The following is a 24,646-nucleotide window of genomic DNA, read 5'->3' as shown; positions in this document are numbered from 1 at the left end:
GATGCCAATTCGAGACTACAAGTTTTGAAGTATGAACCCATGGTTTTGGAGCATTGAAGAAGCACCCTTCATTAAGGGTATTTTGGGGTGTGTACATGTTAAAGAAACAACCCATGACCTCTTCTTTCATTAAGGGTATTTTGGTCCATTATACTATGTAATAAGCTAGGCTACATATAGTCTCTTATTAGGTTTTTTCTCTTTAGTTATTTAATGATGAAAATATGAGACATTGAAAATCCTCTCTCTTGAGAGTAGAACACCTTAGTGTAGTTCTTAGTTAGGGCTTGGACTAGCCATTGTAGCTTAGGGCTTGGAAAAGCCAATATTGTTCTTTACTTGGAAATGGTAGATCTTGAGGTGAGTTGAATCCCTTGGCAGTCACCGTAAGAACTTGGTGCTTGTTAACGTATTTTGTAGAGGTTTTAGAGTTTAATTTACTCTTTAGTTGCTACATTATGTGTTCTCTTTGTGTCAAGTTACCTATCTTTTTTTCCGTTTAAGTTTGTGTTTGTTGTTTTGTCATGTGGACTGTTTTGTGATGATTGTGGACTATTTTATTCTCATTTAGATACCGTTTGGTATCATTTGGTATCAGATTCCATCATTGATTTCGTTCCCACTAGATCAATCTTGGGCTTGCTATCTTGAAAAATCACAAAAATAGTGTTGGAAAATTTGAAAAATGCAAAAAAAAGTAATCTATCCCATTTTTGTGTTTGGGCTGAGGTTTGAGGCTTGGTTTTCTTGTTGTTTTTTGTGTTTTGTTGTTTCTAGTGTTAGTCTCTTCTTCACTAACACTAATAGAGTCTATATCTAAATTTTGAGCTAAATCCAATTGGTTCTTGAATGTTGAAAGGTTGTTGATATTGTTGTTGAAGATTGGTGGCTGGAAAAATATTTTGTTGATATTGTTGTTGAAGATTGGTGGCTTGAAAAATGTTTTGTTGATGTTGTTGTTGAATATTGGATCTTGAATATGTGTTTTGATGTTTGATAGGTCCAACATTAACCTTAGAACTCCAAGATTCAAAGTTGTGTTCTTGGTATTCTTTAACATCTTCATATCTTGTTGAAGAGAAAGTGGTTTATTTGATCTAAAATCAAAGAAGAAAGAAGGTGTGGTCTTGTTAGTCTTGAAACACATTCCAAGACTATTATAAAAGAAGAAAGGGGGCCAAAAGACTTTCAAAAGGTCTTATTACCAAAATAAAGAAAGGGGTCTTCCCAAGACCTACAAAAGAGGAAAGAGGGACAAAGGCTTCAAAAGGTGTTTTGCCAAAAGGGTGAAAGAAAAGTCAAGCCTTTTATTTGAACATTGAAAAGCCTCTAAGTCTTGTTGTTTCCCTCCCAAACCGAAAATACACTCTTCCAATTGAACATTGATCAATACAAATTGAAAACAAGAAAAAAATTTCTCAAAACTTTTGACAATTTTCAACAATCAATGAGAGGCTGCCATGTCATCACCGAAAGTGCTTAAGCTTAAAAAATTTATATTCTTAGTTTCATTTTATTTTTTCATTAGTTTCATGTCTTGATTCTAGAATTAATTAACAACTATTAATCACCTACTTAGTTGTAGATTAATTGTTGAATCTGTTTCTTTTGTGTCTTCGATATTTGTGTGTTTTTATCATTTTTAACTCGTAGTAACTTCTTTGTTTCAAGTTCGTAAGTAAATTTTATTTTTGTGTCTTGAGTCGATCAAACAAGAATCCATTCCGTTTGCCAAGTAGAATTAACATCCTATTGACTACCGGAGTATAAGCAACTTTCTATATTCGCCGCTATAATTGTGAAAATCACAAAGGTGGGTGTATACGTGTGTTGGTGAGGATCTTTTACTACAAGTCTTGTTTGTTCATTGTGTAGGTACAAAGGTGATATAAGGGGAACATGTCTTCGATAGACGGGTATTATTGTGACTACAACATGGGAGACTATGATCGTATTGTGGGATTTTATGACTACAAAGTTAAGGGAGATTGCAGAGGCTATGAAAATAGTCATGATCAAAACTTAGGCAGATTTGAGAGTTACGGTTTTGAGGGAGAAAATGAGGTAAATGAAGTGCCTAGTGCTTATGGTAAACTTGGAGATGATGTAGAACCTCGTGATAGATCTTGTGATGACATTGAGAGATATGAGGAGTCTTACACTTCTCACTCCAAACCTAGATTTAGTGTTAGGTATAACCCTTTCATTCGCAAAGATTATGAGATCTATGATGAGAGTACACGTGAGGAGTGTGAAGATTCATATCCTCCACCTTGTAGTACTTCTTATCAAGGTCGATACAGTATGAATGGTTATACTAGATTTAGTGGAGGTTGTCCAATGAGAAGAAAAAGGTATGCATCTCCAAAACCGAAAGGTACTCGTGTTCCTTACAATATTGATCCGATAAGGAGTGTACACTTCGGAAAGGTGACTATTTATGGGATACCAGGCTGCCTCGTTGTGTTAAATGATAGGTACTATAGAAACTACATCCTTCCATCCATGGTTGACTACTTGGGGTTGTTTCGCGAGCCTTTACTTGTTCCATACTTCTTGGACGGGTTTAAGGTTACCAAGATGGTCAAAGTTGTCTTCTCCCAATTTGAATACCATGAGGAGGTGTGGTGCGATATTCTTCTATTGACATACGGTCATGTATGCTTAGGTGCTGATTGGTTTGCACAACATAGAGTTCCAAATGTGCAAAATTGGCCTAATATTGTAAGAGATCGGTGGGGAAATCACCTCGTGACATACATGCTGCCCGAGCCGCAAAGAAAAGTGAATACTTACTCCAATTCGAATGCTTATAAGAGACAAAAGATTGAGAGAAGTAAGGGTGTTCAAGGTGGTAATCCAAGAGTGGAAAAAGGAGAGGTTATGTGGAGCGAAGTGAGGGGATTGCCACCAAACCGAGCTAACATTGTTTGTCCTTCTATTTCTAAGGATATTTGCGGAGGTACCGACATGGCAAGTGAAAGAGAGAAATTTCGAAGTGAACTTGCTGCCTAAGCTTGTGGAGGACCTCACAACACAACAAAGGAGAGTCGACTCAAGAACTTCAGGGTAAAATAGCTAATTCTTACACTTTTGTACATGTGAATGATAATTGTGTGGCTAGTATCCTATTGAGTGTGAGCAGTAGATTACTTATTTATGAGTCTAATGATTTTTTGCCTTTTGTTGATGATGTACATGTTGTGAGTGTGAATACACTAGTTGATCCTATTGATGACCAAATTGACTCTTCTTGTGAGATCAATTTATTTCCACCTAGTGTTGAAGCCTATATGTTGAACGGAAGTACATCGTCTTGTGTAATTGGTGTTGATCAACCTATTTGTGAAAATTGTCCACCACTTGAGTATGTGTGTGATGTGATTAATGAAACTCAAGTGAGTAAAGTATTTGAAAAAGTTGGTCAACAAAAGGGGAGTGAACCCGAGAGCTATTCTTGAGACAATCTTGTGCTTGAAACTGCTTTGAAACTTGATATTGATCTCTTAGAGAGTGAGGAACTTGCTTGTTCCAAATCTAGCCGTAGGTTGGATCATGCACTCTTTAGGTATAATGTCTTGTTTGAAAATGATATAAATGCTCCTAATGAGCCTAGTGGTGAAAAGGATGGTATGGATTACCTTGGAGGCTATAGCCTATATGTTAACCCACTATGGTGTGACACCATTCCTCCCAAAGATGTAAATCTCTTCTTGGAAGATGAGAGTACTCTTAAGGGTAAGGAATGTGTAGTCTCGGAAGTTACTCCTTTTACTTTGTGTGACTTTATTGTTGAGACTACTCATGGTGATGATTGAAAAACTAGTAGTGAGTACACACATGAGGGCACATTAGTAGAAGTCAACTTGAATGATACTTTTCTCTACTCACTATTTTCTTTCGATGATATGTATGCTATTGTAGAGAGTATGTCATTTAGTTTGGGTGGAGACCACGGGAAATGGGAGTGTTGTCTAGACCCGTGTCTATGGCTAATCTTCTCGTTTGACCCTGGTGACAAATATGGAAATGGTGATGTTGGTGCACCCAACTTGTTGCTTGGTCTACATGACAAGCAAAGTGTCACTCTTGGTGACTCCCATAACCAAATCCTTTGTACATCTTTCATTGAGTTTTTAATATTTCATTCAAAGGATCCTTGGTTATGTTTCAAATATGTGCAACCTTGGCATGTTGAGATGATTTTTTGTTCTAACCCTAACCCTCATGCCATGAGGAGTTTGTATTTTTTTGTCCTCTCTTCGATTTTGCAAGGTTTCGATTCGAGGTCGAATCCTTTTCAAGAAGGGAGGATGATACGGGACAAATGACCATCTTATATTTTGATGACATCTTTAGAGGCCAACACATAGAAGCTCAAGACTTGGTCACCTTGAGGATACAAGAGCATGCATGGAGGACCCGTTTTGAGCATGCCATTAAACAAACCCGTGTGTGGAAGATTGCGTGGGGGATTACATTTGATGCCAATTCAAGACTACAAGTTTTGAAGTATGACCCCATAGTTTTGGAGCATTGAAGAAGCACCCTTCATAAAGGGTATTTTGGGGTGTGCACATGTTAAAGAAACAACCCATGACCTCTCCTTTCATTAAGGGTATTTTGGTCCATTATACTATGTAATAAGCTAGGCTATGTATAGTCTCTTATTAGGTTTTTTCTCTTTAGTTGTTTAATGATGAAAATATGAGACATTAAAAATCCTCTCTCTTGAGAGTAGACCGCCTTAGTGTAGTTCTTAGTTAGGGCTTGGACTAGCCATTGTAGCTTAGGGCTTGGAAAACCCAATATTGTTCTTTGCTTAGAAACAGTGGATCTTGAGGTAAGTTGATTCCCTTGGCGGTCACCGTAAGAACTTGGTGCTTGTTAACATATTTTGTAGAGGTTTTAGAGTTTAATTTACTTTTTAGTTTCTACATTACATGTTCTCTTTGTGTCAAGTTACCTATCTTTTTTTTCATTTAAGTTTGTGTTTGTTGTTTTCGTTGGTGTCTTGTCGTGTGGACTGTTTTGTGAAGATTGTGGACTATTTTGTTCTCATTTAGCTACTGTTTGGTATCATCATACTTAGTTTCTGAAACCCATTCCCCGAAATAAAACAACAACACAGTCACGAGTTTCATTAAAGTTAATCAGAAAATTAAGAAAGAAGATCGATTTTTTCCCAAATTCAAAAAAGTTGAGCTTCTAATTTGGTTTGCTTCATAAATTTTGGTTTGCTTCAATTTTAAGCTGTTGTCGAATGGAATTGCGTTTTTAACGCTTGTAACAGTATTGGCATGATTTGCGTTGTTAAAATCCGAGAAAATTCGTTACTTCCTTAAATAAAGAACTGATCTGTTTCAAATTTATCACTTTTTTATATGTATCACCGCTTAACATATGTATCACTATATCAAAAAATCGAGATAAGATATAATTAGCAAAATATTCAAAATTTTATGTAATATCACTTAAAGATTCAGGGATTTATGTAAGTTTCTCAGAAAAAAAAAACAATGGAAGCCCATTGGTTTTCTATTACAAATTTGTAAACATTTGACTGGGTCGATTTTTCCTCAATTTTTGGATAGACTATATTTGTCATTGTTTTTTTCCGAACACTCACCATCCCAACTAAACATGGTTTAGCATCGATATAGGAGTCCTAAAGTTCACTTTTTATGCATTATTCGAGCGGTTAAAGTACGGGGTATTTCAAAATTATAACCAACCCCTTAACTCACTTAATTACATTTGACCTAGTTAATTTTTTTTTTTTCAAATTTAGAGTATCAAATATTAACATTGTTCTTGCTAACCCTTCAGCGTAACTCGAACCCTCAACCTATCAACTTGATAGTAGAGGTGCTTAACCTCCATTGTACCCTAGTTAACTATGTATAGCGTTTAGGTTTACTAAGTACAATGTAATTATATAAAGACTAGAGTGAAATAAATAAAGTCTACTCCATAATAGTATTTGCTAGTATTATATACTACTAGATGCCGAGGGCCCGTGCTATATATATTTTTTGTTTCAATTTATTTGACACAGATAGAATTTAGATAATTAATCATATTTTTTTTGTAACTAACATGATTTTATTAATCACCAAAGTAACTATTACAGATCAAAGCACAGCTTAACAAACTTAGCCGGCTATACTCACAGAAAAAAGAAAAAGACAAGGATCCTAATCAATCAACTAGAAGGGAACAAAAGACCACTTGAGGCAATAGTCAAGCTATCTAGAAACGATAATTATGCAAAAGAGTACTGATTGTTGGTTTAGCTTTGGTAATGCAGGTGTAAGTTAATTCTTTTGCAAGGCAGTCACATGTCCTTTGTTTTTCCTCAAATATTCTTTGGTTTCTTTCAATCCAGAGAGTGTGTACACATTCAGCAAATACAAGTTTGAAGATTAACTATTTTTAATATTTTATGTAAGTTTCAAATAATATATGTTACTTTCGTTGTCCAAACTTTTATCGTATTGATAGTCAATTATATTTATAAAATAATTTAAGTTTTTAATTATTGAGATTTATAATATTTTTTCTTCAATTTCAATTTAAGTGGCATTGATATAATTTTGACAGTCAAACATTTATATTACATCTTTTAAATTTTTTAAGTTGTTAATTATTGTGATTTATAATATTTTTACATTTTTTAAAAATATATAACAAATTAAGTTTTTTTAGACATTTTAAATTGTTAACTATTATAATTTATAATACTTTTCATGTAATGCAATTAATATATGTTACTCTCCTTATCCAAACTTTTTTGGTATTGATAGTCAATTATATATTTAAAATAATTTAAGTTTTTAATTATTTTAATTTATAATATTTTTTCTTACATTCCAATTTAAGTGACACATGTATAATTTCGAGAGTTCATCAAATATTTATATCTTTTAAATTTTTTAAGTTGTTATTTATTGTGATCTATAATATTTTTTACGTATTCATTTGCTCTCAATTTATGTGACATAAATAAAATTTAGATAATCAATTATATTTTTTAAATATTTTTTAGATATTTTAAGTTGTTAGCTATTGTAATTTACAATACTTTTTGCGCTCTGTCATATAATATTTTAAGCCATTATTTATTGTAATTTATAATACTCTCTTCTTGTCCAAACTTTTATGGTGTTGATAGTCAATTATATTTTAAAGATAATATAAGTTTTTAATTATTGTGATTTATAATACTTTTTCTTCTATTCATATTTAAGTGACATTGATATAATTTCGAGAGTCAACCAAATATTACGATTGAAGTAGCGAAACAAACACCAAATATTACGATTGAAGTAGCGAAACAAACATGTCTTAAATAACTCATAATAACTAACTACAAGTGATATACCAAAATTTTTATACAAAAATACTTATGAAAAAAATTTAAGTGGGTCTCATATAAGACGTCAAGTTAATATAAAAATCAAGAGTTAATTTATCATTTTATGAATATTTTATTTTTCTTATTAAATATTATAAATTTTTAATACTTAAATGACTTATAATAATTAATTAGGGTGATATAGTAAAATAACAGTTTAAACATCTAAAGAGACATATCATAAATATTTATTTTTATTTTTCTTACGAAATATTATTAATTTTTTAATAAGTAAATGACTTATAATAATTAATTAAGGATGATATACTAAAATCACAAGTAGAAGCAGCTATAACAGGCATGTCATAAATGTTTATTTTCTTTCTTTTTAATTATATATTATTAATTTTTTAATATGTTAATGACTTATAATAATTAATTAGAAATGATATAATAAAATTATGTATTGAAGTAGCGGAAGTAGATATATCATGAATGATTAATTATTTTAATATTAATTTTTGAACATGTTAATAATTTATAATAATTAATTAAAAATAATATTACAAAATTATGAATTCAAGCATTTAGAGTATACATGTCATAAGTAGTTATTTATTTATTTTATAATTAAATAATATTAATTTTTAATATATAAATAATTTATAATAATTAATTAAAAGTGATATATTATGAAATAGCTAAAGCAGGTGAAGAAGCGACCTAAAGTAAAGTAAAGTAAAGTAAAATAAAGTAAAGTAAAACAAAAGTAATATGTCATATGCACCTATGATGTCTACTTTTATAATTTGAATTGTTGCTCCATTTGTATAAGATGCAAACTCCAGCCTAGCTAGTAAGATAAGCATTTTTCTTTCTGTTCTTCATATTAGTTAATTAGTTTTTGGATCTGGCAAGCCAGATCATAATCTAGGCTATCCTTCTCTTGTTTCATTTTGTATGAAAAGCTTGATCTGCAAATCAACTTTTGGAAGAAACTGGTTAATTAGTGTAAGAGAGTTCAACATCTTTTCCAGTTGAGAAAAGTTAAACACAAATCAACTTCTCATCTTTAATTTACGCGGAGTTAAAATCTGAAGCTTACGGGTTCAAGATTCCAGCACTTGTAAGTTACTAGATCTACTGATATCTATTGTATAGCGTAATAAATGAATTTCTTATAAAACAAATTCAATACAATTATTTGGAGTAAGATTACTGATTTCTGTCAAATCCGTACCTTGGTCTGTAACTCCGCCCTTATAGCGAATCTGAGGATTATAAAGGAAAAAAAGATAAAAGTGAAAAGATTATTCAAATTAAACAAATTCTTAAATTGACAACATTTCTAACCAGTTTTTGTTTGTTTTTGTTTTTTGATCCTTCTATTTTAATTTATGTGTCTTATTTTTTAAAAAATCTTTTTCAAGGAGAATTTTAGTACGCTTTACCCATTTTTGATTTAGGTCCAAGAGATCTAAAATCCATCTTATTAACTTTGTGGTATGTCAAATTAAGACATGTAACATAATTATTTTGAAGTTTACTACCTACTTATAGTATATGAAAGGGGATATTAAGATCTCAAATTTTCTTAATGGCCGATCTAAATTCCATAATATTTTCTTTTAAAAGTTTTCTCATAGTAAAAGAATAAAGTCGTGAAGTAAACTAAAGGGTAGCGTTTGGCATGAAGGAGAATGTTTTTTTTTTTTCGAAAAAATAAGTAGAAAATATTGTCCCAAAAACTTTTAGGTATGAAACTTGTTTTTCCTCAGTACGGAAATTATTTTCTTCATTTTATAAAAATTTGTTTTACTAGAGAATTTTTTTTTTTAAAAAAAATATATTTCCCAACAAATACTCCTCATGAGCTTACAAAAAAGTCAACTAATGCAAACAAAAACAAAGTCATCAAATAAAATAGAAAAAGAGAAGGAAAATGAAACACAACGCGGAGAGAGAAGATAGCAGCTTTAAATTATTTTATCTCCTGCATCATTATTTTAGCAACGCGGAGAGAGAAGCTATGACAGCAGCTTTAAATTATTTTATCTCTTGCATCATTATTTTAGTTTTGGAAAGGATATTTTGGGCGCAATTGTTAGATGAGAAGATGTTTTGGAGGGTGATTTTATACTATTCTATATAGTTGAAGGGCATTTTATACCCACAGGTAGGCGGGAAGAGCGGTTTAGGCCCAATAGGTAGACGGAGAGTGTTTTTGCACTGTTTTTACATAATTGAAAGGTATTTTAGGCCTTTTTCCGTTTTAGTTTTCTTAGCGTCCAATCTAATTTCAGTTTCTTTTTTTTCGCTTTTTGAAGATGACTGAAATAGCAGTGAATTCTTTGTTGGAGAAGTTGTTAGAGTTGGGCCGCGAAAATACTGAGCTGATTGTTGGTGTACAAGACGATGTGAATGATCTAGTCGCGGATCTTCAAATACTCAAAGCTTTTCTAAAAGATGCTTCGAAGATCGATGGAGACAATCAAGGTTGGAAGCAGTCATTGAAAGAGATCAGAAGTGTGGTTTACAAAGCTGATGACTCCGTCGACAAGTTCCTGGTTGAAGCTAAAGAGCACCAAGACACTCATCCAGCTGCAAAATGGATTGATGTTCCATATTGGATCAACGTTAAGAATGTTGCCAAGGAAATTCAGGCCATCAAGAATAAAGTGAAAGATCTTCAAGTCAAATATAAACCTCTTTTGGAGACGGACACTCAATTGAGCACTCTATCTATGACAACTCCACAGCCCATACAGGTATGTATGTTATAAGCAATTGATGTTGAGAATACAAATAGTCTTAGATATTCAACATTTAGTTTTGCAGACAACATCTGATAAATTAGATATGTATTTAGATTGAGACAACTTAATTTTAACTAAAATACCTTTAGATAAGCACTCAGTGCCCACTCGAACTATGGCCAAATTAAAGTTTGTATGACACACTCCAACTTCACATGGTCCTATTACCTCTGAACTCAATTTAAGTGTATTTTTGTTACCTTTTGTGCTGACATGGTAATAGGATCCACATCACGTCATCTAAAAAGGTGCCACATCAGCTAAAAAGATGAAAAAATACACTATAATTGAGTTCAGGAGGTCACAGGACCTTGTGAAGTTGGAGTGTGTCGTAGCAAATTTCGTCATAGTTTAAGGGTGCTAGATGCTCTACTCAAATACCTTTACAAAGAGAGGGATGAACATAAAAGGGGACAAAAGTACTTATAAACAAAGCCCAGTTGAAGGATAGTTGTTTAGTAAAAATAGTTTGAAATGAGTACTTCCTAATTTTCATTTTTTAAGCAAGTAAATGTAGTTGTGACTTTTTAAAATCTTATGCCTGAATTCTTTTTTTCATGTAAAATAGATAAATTTGTCAGATGAAGACGATGTTGTTGGTTTGGAGGAGGAAGCAAACACAGTGATTGATAGGCTAATTCATGGATCAGAAAAGCTAGAGGTGGTTCCAATTGTCAGTATAGCTGGCCTTGGTAAATCAACACTTGCAAGAAAGGTTTATAGAGATTCAAGAATTACTTTTGAATTTGTCAGTTGCATTTGGGTCAATGTCTCTCGATCATATAATAAAACGAAAGTTTTGCTCAATATTCTTAAACATTTGAGGAAACAACTTGACATGAATAAGAGCGATGAGCAAATGATTAAAGAAATTCGCACCTTCTTGGGGCATGGAAGGAGGTGTTTAATCGTCGTGGATGATGTATGGAGCACGGACATTATAGAATTTATTAAACATGTTTTCCCCAGCAACAAAAAAGGCCACAGAATCATGATGACCAGTCGGTTTGAAGAGGTGGGTTCTTGTTTCAATCATGATTGTCATAAGCTAACCTTTCTAACTGATGAAGAGAGTTGGTTCTTGCTCAATCTGAAGGTTTTCGGTAAAAGATATTGCCCGTCTGAGCTTGAAGAAACAGGGCGTAACATAGCTAAAAAATGTAATGGGCTACCACTTTCAGTATTGGTAACTGCGGGAGTTCTAGCAGGTCGTACAACAAAAAGGGAATGGCAGTTAGTTTATGAAAACATGGGAGATTGTCTTATATATAGTAATGACCCAAGAACCTATGTCGGGCTTATAAAAATGAGTTACGATCTGCTGTCTTATTACCAACAGGCGTGTTTCCTGTATTGTGCTAGCTTTCCTCAAAGTTTTAATATCCCTGCTTGGAAATTGATCCATTTGTGGATCGCAGAAGGTTTCATACCAATTCAGAAGCAATTTACCCTGGAGGAACAAGCAGAAGAATGTCTGAATGATCTTACTAAGAAGAACTTACTGATGGTAATAGAGCAGTCATTAGATGGAAAGATCAAGACATGTCGTCTTAACGACATGTTCTATGAGTTTTGCGAGAAGGAAGCAATTGAGGAAGACATTGTCTGGGCGATTAAAAACGCACCTGATCAGGAGTCTTTGGAGACGAAAGATTTAGGCACATGTCGACGCCTTTGCATTGATTCTTCCACTTTGAGTAATTTCCTCAAGGAACTTCGTAAGAAACCGCCTATGGAGAATGTCAAGTCTTTCTTTTGTTTTAGCTCAAAACCAATTGACAACCAAACTCCAGACATGAATAAATCCTTGCACAAGGGCTTTCCCCTGATTAAAGTCCTCGATGTTGAACCCATAAGATCTCTCTTCTCGAAGGATTTTTATCGGTTGTTGCATTTGAAATACATTTCACTCTCAGGAGAATTCAAGTCCCTTCCACTAATGTTTGTCAAGTTCTGGAACTTAGAAACCCTTATCATCCACACTACCCATAAAGTTCGTACTTTTGAGGTGAAAGCAGATATTTGGAGTATGATGCGTTTGAGGCATCTACACGTTAACGTGCCCACCAAACTGCCTCCTTCTAGTGCTTCAATAAGCAAAGAGCGGGAGTGCAACATACACACACTCTCCGTGATTGCTCCACAAAGTTGCACCAGTGAAGTGTTCACCAGGGCTCGTAATCTCAGGAAGTTAGCTATTCGAGGTCAAGTATTTTCACTTTGCGATAACAATGCTAGTGGATTGAGCGAACTTGATATGTTAAAGCGGTTGGAAAAGCTGAAGATAGTGAATGATGATCAAAATTTGGAAAAGTTGAAGATGGTGAATGATGATCAAGATTTGGAAAAGTCGAAGATAGTGTATGATGATCAAGATGACAGTCAAGTTATGACTCCTCCTGTGATGGTATTTATGCTTCCCAATACCCTGAGGAAGTTGACCTTGTATAATACCCGATTGAATTGGCGGGATATGACCAAATTGGGGCCGCTCGAGTCCCTTGAAGTCCTTAAGTTGAGGGAGAATGCTTTCAGTGGGGAGTTCTGGGAGCCAGAAATTGGCAGCTTCGCTAGACTAGAAGTATTGTGGATTGAGAAGACAGACTTGCAAATCTGGAAGGCTTCAAGTCACAACTTCCCCCGCCTTAAGCAGCTTGTTCTTATATTATGTGAGGAACTTGAAGAAGTTCCACAAGGCCTGGCTGACATACCCAATCTCCAAGAGATTCGACTGGAATGTACGTACAAAGCATTCAAATCAGCAAGCATTATAGCCAAGAAGAAGCTGGAAGACCATGCTAGCTCTAGCGTCTCCAGGTTCAGACTCTCAGTATTTCCTCCCCACTTGGATGCTGATGATTCTAGTTAAAACAACAGGTTTGTCTTTTTACCTTTCTGGTTAAATTTTTACTCTGCCTGCTAATGAAGCTTAATTAATATATACCATACTGTTGGATTTCATGTATGTTGTATATTCAAGATCCCTTCTGTTTTTCTCCATTTTATCACGCTATTGATACATTTCCTTCCAATGTCCTTTTCATTATTGATTCCTTTTCAAAAAATACATTGGCTTCAGCCAGGGGATTCCCTGAAATAAGGACACCAAGAATGATAAATGATATTTTAGCCTTATATATCTACTCCCTCCGTCCCATTTTATATGACATCTTTTCCATTTTAAGCCGTCCCAAAAAAAATGTCACTTTACTATGAAACAACTTAAATGTCACTTTACTATAATTAGAAACAACTTAACGTTGTGATGTCGTCTCTCTTAAGCCTGCTATTCCTCGGCAGTAGTATTTATGACATTGCTTCTCTTCTTTCTCTCATTTGTACGTAATATTTCTTTTTTCTCCTATGGTTTCTGCAGGCAGACGTCGTTATGCTTCACTTTGGTTGTGAGCTAATGTCCTCTTTGACAAGGTGTGCCAAGAAACTGTGTTTTTTTTCCTTCCAAATAAAGTCTCTGAATGGTTTTGGAGACATTGTATGTAGTTTATTATGACATGTTTTTGAATTGAAGTTTGAGACTGAGTATTCTGTTTGTTTCCTTCATTTATCTTTGTAAGCATTTAACTCTTCTATTCTGGCTATTTGCTTAATTATTGATGTGCATTCTTGTTGTACCCTCATGGTGTTCAGCCTTTTCCTGGACCTCACGCATACGGGAGCTTTAGTGCGCTGGCCTGCCTTCTTATTGATTTGCATTCTTGCTGCCTAGTAGTAACTTAAAATTTGTACAGCTTTTATGTTGTGCTAATATCAGTTAATAGTTGGATAAATATAAATTTATCAAAATACCTTCAGAAAATTAATGACGTCTGGTGTCTTAACCACCAAAGGATGTGGTGCAGCGGCTGGGGCTGCTCCTCTTTTAACAAGAAGTCTCGGGTTCGAGCCCTAGGTATGGAAAAATCCTTGGTAGGGAGCGCTTACTCCCGAACGGGGCCATATGCGGCGCGAATCCGGATTAGTCGGACTCCAATGCAGATACCGGACATCGGATGGGAAACCAAAAAAAAAAATCTTCTGGCACTGAAGAACTAAAAAAAGTTAATGGCCGGAACAGGTAAAAAAGTCGAATGGATCAGGCTCGACAATGGATATGGCTGCAATACGGCTGCAATGGTGGTCTCAAAATTTGGACAAGTGCTTATATACCCAATTTTGAGAAAAATTTGCCAATCGTATTCGTCACATACAAAAATTTGCAAGTTTATCGACTTTAGGATAATTTCAATCATTGACCCCACTATGTGGGAATACGCTGGGTATGTTATTATTGATGTAGGATAATTTCAATCATACGAGTCCCTTAGGTTCACAGATTCGCATCCAAAGTTTGGGTTGTCAAGCCTAACTTCGGACAATTTGAAAGCAAGAAAACTTCAAACATTTTGCACGAAATTTAGATAAATATATAGTAGAATTTTAGTTATTACAAAAGTAGTCTTTAAATTTATTTCAGTTTTCGTCTCTGTCGCTCACCTTATTTTTTCCCAATTGCCTATCCTTTCTAGATGAAGGAAAGTCCCTTAGCAGTAGCTTCCAACACTTAAAGATTGACCTCCTCAGGGGTCATATATAAATGTTTTCTGTATTTTTCATATGTTCACTTTTAACTTACCAAAAAAAGGTGAGGAGGAGGAGGACGACGAAAACGAAGGAGGAAGAAGAAATAAAAATTAGCTACATCATATTTTTATGGAGTGATTTTGCCAATAACAACTTTTATGGGCACCTAACTTGATCGCCTCGATTTTGTATTTATTAATATTTTTTTCAAAAGAAAAGATTTAACTGACATTCAATATTAGGTAACTTCAAAAGAGTTCTTGATGAACATGCATGAATTATTGTAGAACAATAGAATCTTATTTGTTACTTTTATTCTATTGGAAATTTGGGATCGAAATAACCAAATTGAATGTTATACCGCTTCTCAAAGAAAGGTACAACATTCAACAAACAAGTAATTGAATATGTTGTGGTATCATCATTCAACAAACAAATAAAAAATGAACATTATTAGTACCATCATTTAACAAATAAATTTTTTACTTACATTACATAACAAAATACAATCAAACAAATATTTTTAAGCAACAATCCAATTCTACATTTTTTTCTCCAATAGAAGGCACATAATTTATTTTTTTTAAAAAAAATCCTCATGGCTCAAACAATAATCACACTATGTTAAATAGTAATTACACAACAAATGAGACTAAAAAAAAATCCTCATGGCTCAAACAATAATCACGCTATGTTAAATATTAGTTACACAACAAATGAAACTAATTAATTAATTAACGAATCATAGAAGATGTAGGAATTGGTGGCACAGTTAACCCCTTCTCGTTTCCATTTCTCAACATTGCCTTTCCATCCTGCAAAATCAATAGCTTAATTAGTAACAACAGCAACAAACCCAGTGTATTCCCACTTAGTATTGAAAATAATTTTTTCTTGACAAATATCACAAACACAACAGCAGCAATTAATCAACGCGTTCGAATATGAAGCCTCTGATAATTTAAATATTTCTCGTAATTTTCTTTGATATCTTCTCCCAGAAATCCATCCACACTGAATAGTACCCATAGCATAAGCAAGAAGACAAGTATGTCCTTTAGCTGCCATTTATAAAAACAAGAAAAATTATTTACCCCCTTAATAACTTTTAAGTGAATTAAATACATCCTCAAAATCACAATTTCAGTCTCACAACAGAGAGTGCACTACACACACGTCATATCATTATCATATCAGTGCCATGTCATTGCCACGTAAAAAATTATAATTTTTTTTTTACACATATACTATTTTTATATATTTTTTCTAAAAAGTAAAAAATATATATGTATTGTTTTTATAAAATATATATATATATATATATATATATATATATATTAATAAAAAATGCCCCCCTTTCCACCCCCAAAAAAAAACTCCTTCTACAGACCCCTCTCCTTCCCCCTCCCCCCTCTTACCTATCTCCTTTTCCATCCCCACCCCTGTACACACCATGGAAACAACCTTCAAATTATCCCTCCCTTCTTCCCCGCTCCCCCCTCCTCTTCCAGGCCCCCCACCCCACCCCACCCCACCCCTGCTCTTTCTCCCCTTTCAGTACACGAAAAATGTCCTCCCAACCCAATTTCTTTCTTCTTCAAACGGACAAGTTCAGGGGAAAATCATGTTTTCTCCTAATGAAATTTGCATTTTAGTTAGCACAAATGTATAATCATTAGAAAGGCAGTTCGATGTACTAAGTTTTTGTTATGCACGAGATTCGGAAAACATTTGAACCATAAAAATTTTAGAATCATAATCACATGGTAGCAACTTTATCGATTACCCCAAGACTCTCCTTTAATATTTAATCATTATTAAGAAAAAACTAAGTAATGCCTAATAGTAGTGATATTAGTTAAAGTTTTGTTTGGAATGTAGTTTATTTGATAATTTGTGTTTAATAATATCGTGTTGTTTGATGGAAAATATTTTTCAAAAGAAACTTTATATCGTTACTCAAGCTTCTTTAAAATTTAGAAGCCACTACAAATAGATGGGGTAAATGTATCACTTACAGTACAATTCGACAGAATTCAATAATTTTAGCTCAAATCTTATATTTATCTTATAAAAAATTGGCTTCAAATCTAAAATCCACCTCCACTAAGGAAAAATATACGAAAGATAGTAGTTTTTCTCCTTTTAATGGAAAGTGGAAACCAGTTGTTTATGTTGTCTATTTTGTTGAGAAATGATTCGAAAAATGCTTGACCAAGTCTTCAGGAGGTCGGTAGTTAATTTCCTTTATTCTAACAAGTTTTAAATAGTATTACAGATTAGTAGGCAATCAGTAATTAGTGTGTTAGTGGACCTAGATTTTAGTGTGTTAGTGGACCTAGATTTTAGTATTTTTCAATTTTATTGTGTGTCTACTTATAGACAAGTCTCTTTACTTAAATTATGCATCAGAAAATACAAACAATCAATTGTTTTTTCTTTTTTACTGCTCTGTTTCAAGTTCACTTTCTCTTTAGATTTTCTTTTTCTTTCCAACAAATCTGGTATCGGCGCCAGGTTCCTTTTGAAATTGAGTGAGAGCAGAAAGACTAGCCCGAATGAGATTTCATAGAATTTTTTAAAGAGCACAGGACGAGCGTGTATGGAGTTTTGACTGAGTTGTTTAATATCATTTTGAGGAAAGTAAGGATGCCCGAAACGTGGAGATGCAATACGATGATTTCATTGTACTAGAACAAAATGACATTCAAAATTGCAATTATAGAGGTATTAAGTTGTTGAGTCACGCTATGAAAGTGTGCAAAAGGTAGTGGAGGGTCACTCAATTACATAAGTCATTCATCTCATTAGGAGATTGGAGAAGTATAAGAAGAGAAAAAATGGTGTACGCATGGTGTTCATCGACATAAAGAGGACTAACGATAAAGGCTTCCGGGAGGTTCTATGAAGGTGTTTGGAGGCTAGATGTATTCTTGTGGCGTATGTTAGGTCAATTAAGTATATGTGTGCCAAAGTCAAGACTCGCGTAGAACTTGGGGAGAGGACTTAAAGCATTTTTCTAGTATTGATGGGATTGCACCAATGATCGACTCTTACACCTTCTCTATTTACCTTGGTGATGGGTGTATTGATGCGGCAAATTCAAAGTGAGGTGTCATGATGTATGTTATTTGTAGATGACATAATTCTGATTGATGAGACACGTGGAGGAGTCAATGCTAAGTTAAAGGTTTGGAGAGAGACACCCTTTGAGTCTAAAGGGTTTAGGTTGAAAAGGATTAAGACGAAATATTTTGAGTGCAAGTTTAGTGAGGAAACACAAAAGACTAGCATGGTAGTGAAGCTTGATAATCAAGTCATTAAGAAGTGAGATAGTCTCAAATATCTTAGGACTATGATCCAAGAAAATGAAGAGATTGACAAGGACGTCACTCACTGAATTGGAGTATAGTAAATGAAATAGAAGCTCACATCCGGAATCCTATGTGATAAGAATGTTTATCTCCTCAATTTAAAGGCAAATTTCATAGATGAGAAGGGGGAGGGAGTCTAAATCATGCCTTTGCACTGATCTACCAATATTGGTTGCAGAAAACTTTACTAGAACAGAGGAACAAGTTTATAGCTCAAAGATGCAATTGCTGTATTTCTTTTTGTCAAAACATCCTTAGTCACTGTCCAAATTGAGAAGTCAAGTGACAATAGGCAATAAGAAAAAACTTAATGTAGCACCATGCTCGTATAGTCTGCGTATAAAAACGGCAGACCATGTATTTTGGTGCTCAAATCGTTTACATTAGTCGAGTTAACTAACCAATCTTCAAAGACTTAGAAGAGGGCAGACAGTGGTAAACACCACACAAAACTGATGAGCAAGATTGCGACTTATAGATGTAACTGATGTATTTCTTATTAACAAAACATCAATTGCCACATGATGTAACATGAAGAGTCGAGTAGCATCAGATAATAAGAAAAACCTTGATGTAGCACCATGCTCGTATAGTCTGACGATAGTATAAAATGAAAGACCATGTATTTTGGTGCTCAATAACATCCCATCAATCAACCAACAAACTTGACTTCAAAGAAATGTAAATGGAGGTCAGCAGGCATATCAAACCCAAATGATTATAAACAGAGAAGCATCTAAAGTTTATCTTGATGGCTTATACTCATAATTTAAGTTGTACTATCTTTAGAGTAATCATGCACTTTATACCTAACAACAACATACGCACTGTAATCACATAAGCGGGGTCTAGGAGGGTAGAGTATACGTTGACCCTTACCCCTACCTTGGGAGGTAGAGAGGTTGTTTTCCGATAGACCTTCACCTCAAGGAAAAAGAAACTGTGGAAGTGAAAAAGCCATAGCAAAATACCATAGAACACATTTGAAAAGAGCGAAAAAATCTGCAACAAACTAATACAATAATCGAAGTACATGAAACCTATGCTGCTCAGACTCTCGAGTGCATGTCGGATCTTTCAAAACTAATGCATTTTCGGAGGATTCGACACGGGTGCAGCAACACTTTTGGAGAGTCTACCGGAGGAATACCACAAAGTATGGACACACTTTATGCAATTATGCCTACCTTGAAATTAAAGTCTCTTGACATTAAGTAACAGAGGACCTAGAAAGAAAGAGGGTTTGCTCGTATATGAAATTTGTTGGGATTATTTGAGTTTTCTGAGTCTAGAGTACTTTCCTACATAAAAACATCATCAACAACAACAACAACAACAACAAAAAACCCAGTGTATTCCCACCAAGCGGAGTCTGGGGAGGATAGAGTGTACGCAGTCCATACCGCTACCTCCAGAGAAGTAGAGAGGCTGTTTCCGAAAAACATCATCCTAAGAATTTCTCCAAAAAAATTTAACTTTGATATTTTCATAATGGAACGCAAAATGAAGATCACAATAGATTACGTGCCATAGCCCAGCAAAAGGGGCTAACCAAGGGCAGCTACTGAAGAAAAGGGCAGTCAAACATACACACCTAAGTACAAAAATTAACAAACGACAACATAAAAGGGGAGCCCAGTGCACGAAACCTCCCGCTATGCACAACTTCATGGAAGGCCCCACCATAAGGGTGTATTGTATGCAGCCTTACCTTGCATTTCTGCAAGAGGCTGTTTCCAAGGCTTGAACCTGTGACCTTGCAGTCATACGGCAGCAACTTTTCCCGTTACTCCAAAGCTCCCCTTCTACTAAACAACAACATATCCAATGAAATTCCACAAAGTTCTTGAACAATTTAAACGCTATTTGCAAATGCCACAAAAGCTCAAGAATATTTTTTGACAAACATGATTTACATCTATGATCAAGAATATCAAAGCAATGCAATCAGAGAACTTTGAAGGCTTATGATATGCATCTTCTACATACAAATTCAGCTAACAGTTCCTCATCATTTTGCTTTCTTTCGAATAATAGTACATACAAATTATTAATTTAGAAATTTTAGTTGAAACACACTCAAAACAAGAGTCTGGGAAAACGACCAGGCAACGCAATCAGAGAACTTTGAAGGCTAATATATGAATTTCAACATCTAATTCAGCTTAAATATTCTCATCATTTTGCTTGCCAATTCAGCAAAAACACAAAAATGTTCAGTAAAAAAAAAGGACAGTCATGCACAAGTTCCGAGGCAAGGCCGAACCACAAGAGTGTATTATATACATACTTAAACTATATATAAAAAGCTATTTTCACAACTTAAACCCATAACATAATGCAACTTTATTAGTTACTATAAAGTAACATTTGAATAGAATTTTTGTTTTGGCAAAGTAGAGCTGAATAAATAACTCAATATTCAGCCACAAAATTTTGCCAAAAATATATCAATTTGGCACCAGAAAAAACCTTTATCTCGTATTTTCTCTGCAATAAACAACTTTATATTACAAAGGGCTATTTGGTGCACAATCTATAACATCCATTTCCATTTGAAAAAAAAAATACAAAATCTAACTAAAATTAAATTAAAAAAGTTATACAACAAAACAAAAATTCACAAAATATTTTTTTGCATTTAACAATAATTTTTGAATGTACCTGCAAAAGAACTTTTAATGATGTTGAAGCAGTAAATCTATGGCGGCGAATTGTTGTTGTTATTTATAGGGAAAGATTAGGGTTTTGGTTTGGTTTACTAAAGGGAAATGGTCGAAATTGCCCCCTCCCACTATCGAAAAATGTCCACTTTTTTCTCAACTCCATAAAACATGTATGGCCATACAATTTTGAAAAAAAGTTATTTTGGCAAAATATCCTGAGCTTTTTGAGTTTTTTTATATTGGTACCTCGATTAGGCTACGTACCTATTGAACATCTTAATTATATTCAAATTATGTCAATTAAACATAAATTAGACCATTTCATATTTGATTTAGAGCATGAAATGCACTTGCGATGACGTGAAAACAATAAATCAATGATAAAATTTCATGTCATCAAAAAAAGAAAAAATCAAAAACATAAGAAAAGACAATAAATTATTTTTTGTATCTTCTTCTTTCTCTAAACTTTATCTATTTCCATCATTGAAAAACACCACTAACTAATAATGTATACTCAATTTCTTTTTTCTCTCTCTTCTTTCATTATCATTCTTTTTTATTCTAACGTTCATTCTATTTTTTTGCCTCTTTTAATTTTTCTCCACTTTTCAAACATAATTTTTAGTGAGAAAAACAAAAGCACCTCACTTCGCCCCTTCATTTTTCTATCAACAACACTAATAACCATTAAGAAAAATCTGAGCTACTCAATATATTTTACAACGGTTACAATTATAATAGCACTTTAATTTTAGATGAGCAAAAGTTGAATTGTTTTCATATTGTAGTGGATGGTGTTGGATATTTTTTTTAGTGGATTTTATTGTTATTTATAAATTTTGAATTTAAATTTATATTGAAGAAGTTATTGTTGAAAAACTTGAAGGATCAACTTTGAGCTAATTTTGAATCTGAAATTTAATTGAATTTTATTGTAATACAAAAAGCATCACTGATTCCGTATGTATTTTGAAGGTATAAATGTTACGTTTAAAGATTTATGGGAGAAGAAGACATGGAGGCGATGGAGGATACAATGAGAAGATGATAGCTCATTTTTTTTTGTGTCTTTTTTAATTGGTTGTGTTTTTTTATAGGCCAAACCCATCGATAGCCCCTTAAACTTATTCCTAAAATTCACTTAAACCCCTAAATTAAGACTTGTACCTATTAAACCCTTAAACCCCTCAATTTGATTTCAATTGAGCATTTTTTGCCCACATGGCACTGCGCGTGCAGTGCACTTCAGGAAGCGCATGAGGTACTTTTTTTAAATTAAATTACGAATAAAAATGTGCCAAGTGGCACTGAGGGCCCCCAAAAAATATTAATTAAAAAATTTGTATTTAAATTATTTTATTAATATAATTTTTAATTAATATAATTTCTTAATTCTTTTTTGATAAAAAGCACCCCACTCCCCTATGTCATCTTCTTCACAGCACCCTACCCCCACCCCCACCCCTGCGTCTCCACCCCATCCTGTGTATTCATCGTTTCAACCTCACCCACCCCTGCGTCTTTGCCGTCACCCCCCCACTTCACCCCACATATTCACATGAACAAATTCATTTTAATCCACCATAATTATTTCCATTTCTTGACATTTTTCAACAAGATTCACTTTTTTTCCTCCATTAGTATCACCATTTCTTGAAAAATTACAACAAATTTCAATAAAGATCACTTTTTTTTTTTTCAAGAAAGATCACTTTTATCACCATTTCTTTTTTTTCCTCCACAAGAAACATCACTTTTTTTTCCATTAATATCACTATTTTATAAAAAATTTCAATAAAAATGAATTTTTTTATAGACTCCTTTTGAATTCTTGAAGTAGATTTAAACAAAAATTTTAGGTGTGTATTTTTGAGGATGGAGAAGCAAGATTCACTTTAATGGAGAAGAAGAGGAAGGGGTGGGGGGGGGGGGGGAGATTAACGCTGGGAAGGTGGGGGTTTCTAAATGATTTTATAATTTTTTTTCAATAATTAGTTTTTAATTTTTATTTTATAAATAATTTTATAATTATTTTTTAGTAATTTTGATACTCAATGTCATTTTTTATTTTTATTTTTTAAAAAATTTTATAATATATTTTTAATAATCAGTTTTTTAATAATTGGAATCCTCAATGCAATTTTTTTATTTTTATTTTTAAAATAATTTTATAATTATTTTTTAATAATTTGGATCCTCAATGCTATTTTAAAAAAAATTATAATTTTTTTAATAATAACTTTTTATATTTTTAAAATAATTTTATAATTATTAATAATTTGGATCTTCAATGAAATTTTTTATTTTTTAAAAATTTTATAATTTTTTTAATAATCAGTTTTTCATTTTTATATTTTTTTCATAATTAGTTTTTAATAATTTGTTTTTTATTTTATAATTTATTTTTAATAATAAATTTTTTATTTTTATTTTTTAAATTATTATATAATTAATTTTTAATAATTATGGACCCACAATGCCACGTGGCAGCTTCCAATTAGCCATTTTTGCCACATCAGCGCGTGTGTGCAACACACACTTTGAGCTTTTAGCTGATTGGGCAAAAAAATACCCAATTTGAACCAAATTGGGGGTGGGGGGTGGGGGTTAGGGATTAGGGGTTTAATAGGTACATACCTTAGTTTAGGGGCCTAAGTGAATTTTAGGGACAAGCTTGAGGGGCTATCGATGGGTTTGACCTTTTTTATATTTATATTTTGGGTTAATTATGACTTCTCACTCTCCCAGTGGAGAGTGTATTGCACGTGTCATATCATATCAGTAATTGTGTTCAATTGACACATTTTATGAAGGATTTAGGGATTCAATAGGGACATGACTTAATTGAGATGCTAATACGCAAAAACTCAAAAAATTCGGAGGTCTATCTATGTATTTTGTCTTTTATTTTCATTTTTTTCAAGGACCTTCAAAAAGTCTAAAAATGACAATAAAAAGTTTTTTCGCTCCAAACTACTCATAAAAATAAAAAAATAACTCTAATTTATTAATAGGCAAACAATCTTAAGTTGCAAGTACCATTATGTTAACGTGAAGGTGGGATAAGAAAAAAATTAAATTTTTTAAAAAATATTATTTTGCGGGGGTGGGGGTGGGGGTGGGAGTTCGAGTAGGGGTGGATAGGAAAAAAGTTTGATTTTTTTTTAAAATAAATATTTTTATTGGAGTTTAGGTTGGTTGGGGTTGGGGGTCGGGGTAGTGGATGAGTTAAGAAAAAATTTCAAAATATTTTTTAGAAAAATTAAATATTTTCTTTGAATGGGGTGGTAAGGGGTCGGGGTAGGAGTGGATGATTTTGAGAGTTTTAAAGATATTTTAACTTGAGAGTGAGGTTGAAAGGGAGTTCTGGAAAATATTTTTCTTTCTTTTTTGAAGGAAAGTCATTTTCCTTAAATTTGAGAAAAATAAGTTGATTTGAAAATATTTTTCAAAACATTTAAGCCAATCAAACATAAGAAAATTGAAACATATTGAAACATACTTTTCAAAAAATATTTTCTTCATACCAAACACACTCTCAAACTCTATTTGCACTTTCGGATTTTGTAGAAAATATCTACAACTCCCATAAACAACTATCTCTTCAACTCAAATTAGAATAACCCACGTAAAACTAAACCTTAATATACTTTTGTCACATAAATTAAATGAACAAAGGCCAAGAATGTGCCCCTTCTTGAAATGAAAGCAAAATTTTACTATCTTCGTTCGTTTTTCTTATCACATTTAATTTTTTAAAAGTTAAATTATATGCATTTTCGTCAATATTTCAATCAGGGGCGGATCCTATGTAGGAGGATTCGATTGAAACCCTGTATCTTTATGTGT

At 33.2% G+C, this 24,646-nt stretch overlaps 1 protein-coding gene, 1 long non-coding RNA gene and 2 other non-coding genes across 8 annotated transcripts; 1 reads left to right on the top strand and 3 right to left on the bottom strand.

Annotated features, from left to right (window-relative positions):
- The first annotated feature begins 8,079 nt into the window (after window positions 1-8,079).
- Window positions 8,080-13,805, top strand: LOC107847431 (putative late blight resistance protein homolog R1B-23). Of its 5 annotated transcripts, none has more exons than XM_016691659.2 (4): window positions 8,080-8,483; window positions 9,685-10,125; window positions 10,742-13,050; window positions 13,550-13,805. In XM_016691659.2, the coding sequence occupies exons 2-3, from the start codon at window positions 9,685-9,687 to the stop codon at window positions 13,040-13,042; spliced, it is 2,742 nt and encodes a 913-aa protein (XP_016547145.2). In that variant the 5' UTR covers window positions 8,080-8,483; the 3' UTR covers window positions 13,043-13,050; window positions 13,550-13,805. The 5 variants fall into 5 exon arrangements, with proteins under 5 accessions (XP_016547145.2, XP_016547149.2, XP_016547146.2 ...); XM_016691663.2 differs by having other exon boundaries at window positions 8,099-8,213; XM_016691660.2 differs by lacking the exon at window positions 8,080-8,483 and adding an exon at window positions 8,669-9,533.
- A 4,636-nt stretch (window positions 13,806-18,441) lies between these two features.
- LOC124888622 lies at window positions 18,442-20,977 on the bottom strand. The gene is made up of 2 exons (XR_007047119.1): window positions 20,793-20,977; window positions 18,442-18,797 (listed from the first exon to the last, which is right to left on the bottom strand). It is a non-coding gene; the product is annotated as an uncharacterized LOC124888622 (long non-coding RNA).
- LOC124889171 lies at window positions 20,071-20,149 on the bottom strand. Its single transcript, XR_007047783.1, has one exon. It is a non-coding gene; the product is annotated as a small nucleolar RNA R160 (small nucleolar RNA).
- LOC124889170 lies at window positions 20,241-20,316 on the bottom strand. Its single transcript, XR_007047782.1, has one exon. It is a non-coding gene; the product is annotated as a small nucleolar RNA R160 (small nucleolar RNA).
- Window positions 20,978-24,646: the final 3,669 nt, after the last annotated feature.

The sequence above is a fragment of the Capsicum annuum genome, chromosome 11, assembly GCF_002878395.1.
Source record: "Capsicum annuum cultivar UCD-10X-F1 chromosome 11, UCD10Xv1.1, whole genome shotgun sequence".
In the NCBI taxonomy this organism is placed as follows: Eukaryota; Viridiplantae; Streptophyta; class Magnoliopsida; order Solanales; family Solanaceae; genus Capsicum; species Capsicum annuum.
Note: the sequence above shows the minus strand (reverse complement) of the source record. Positions and strands in the feature narration are given on the sequence as shown.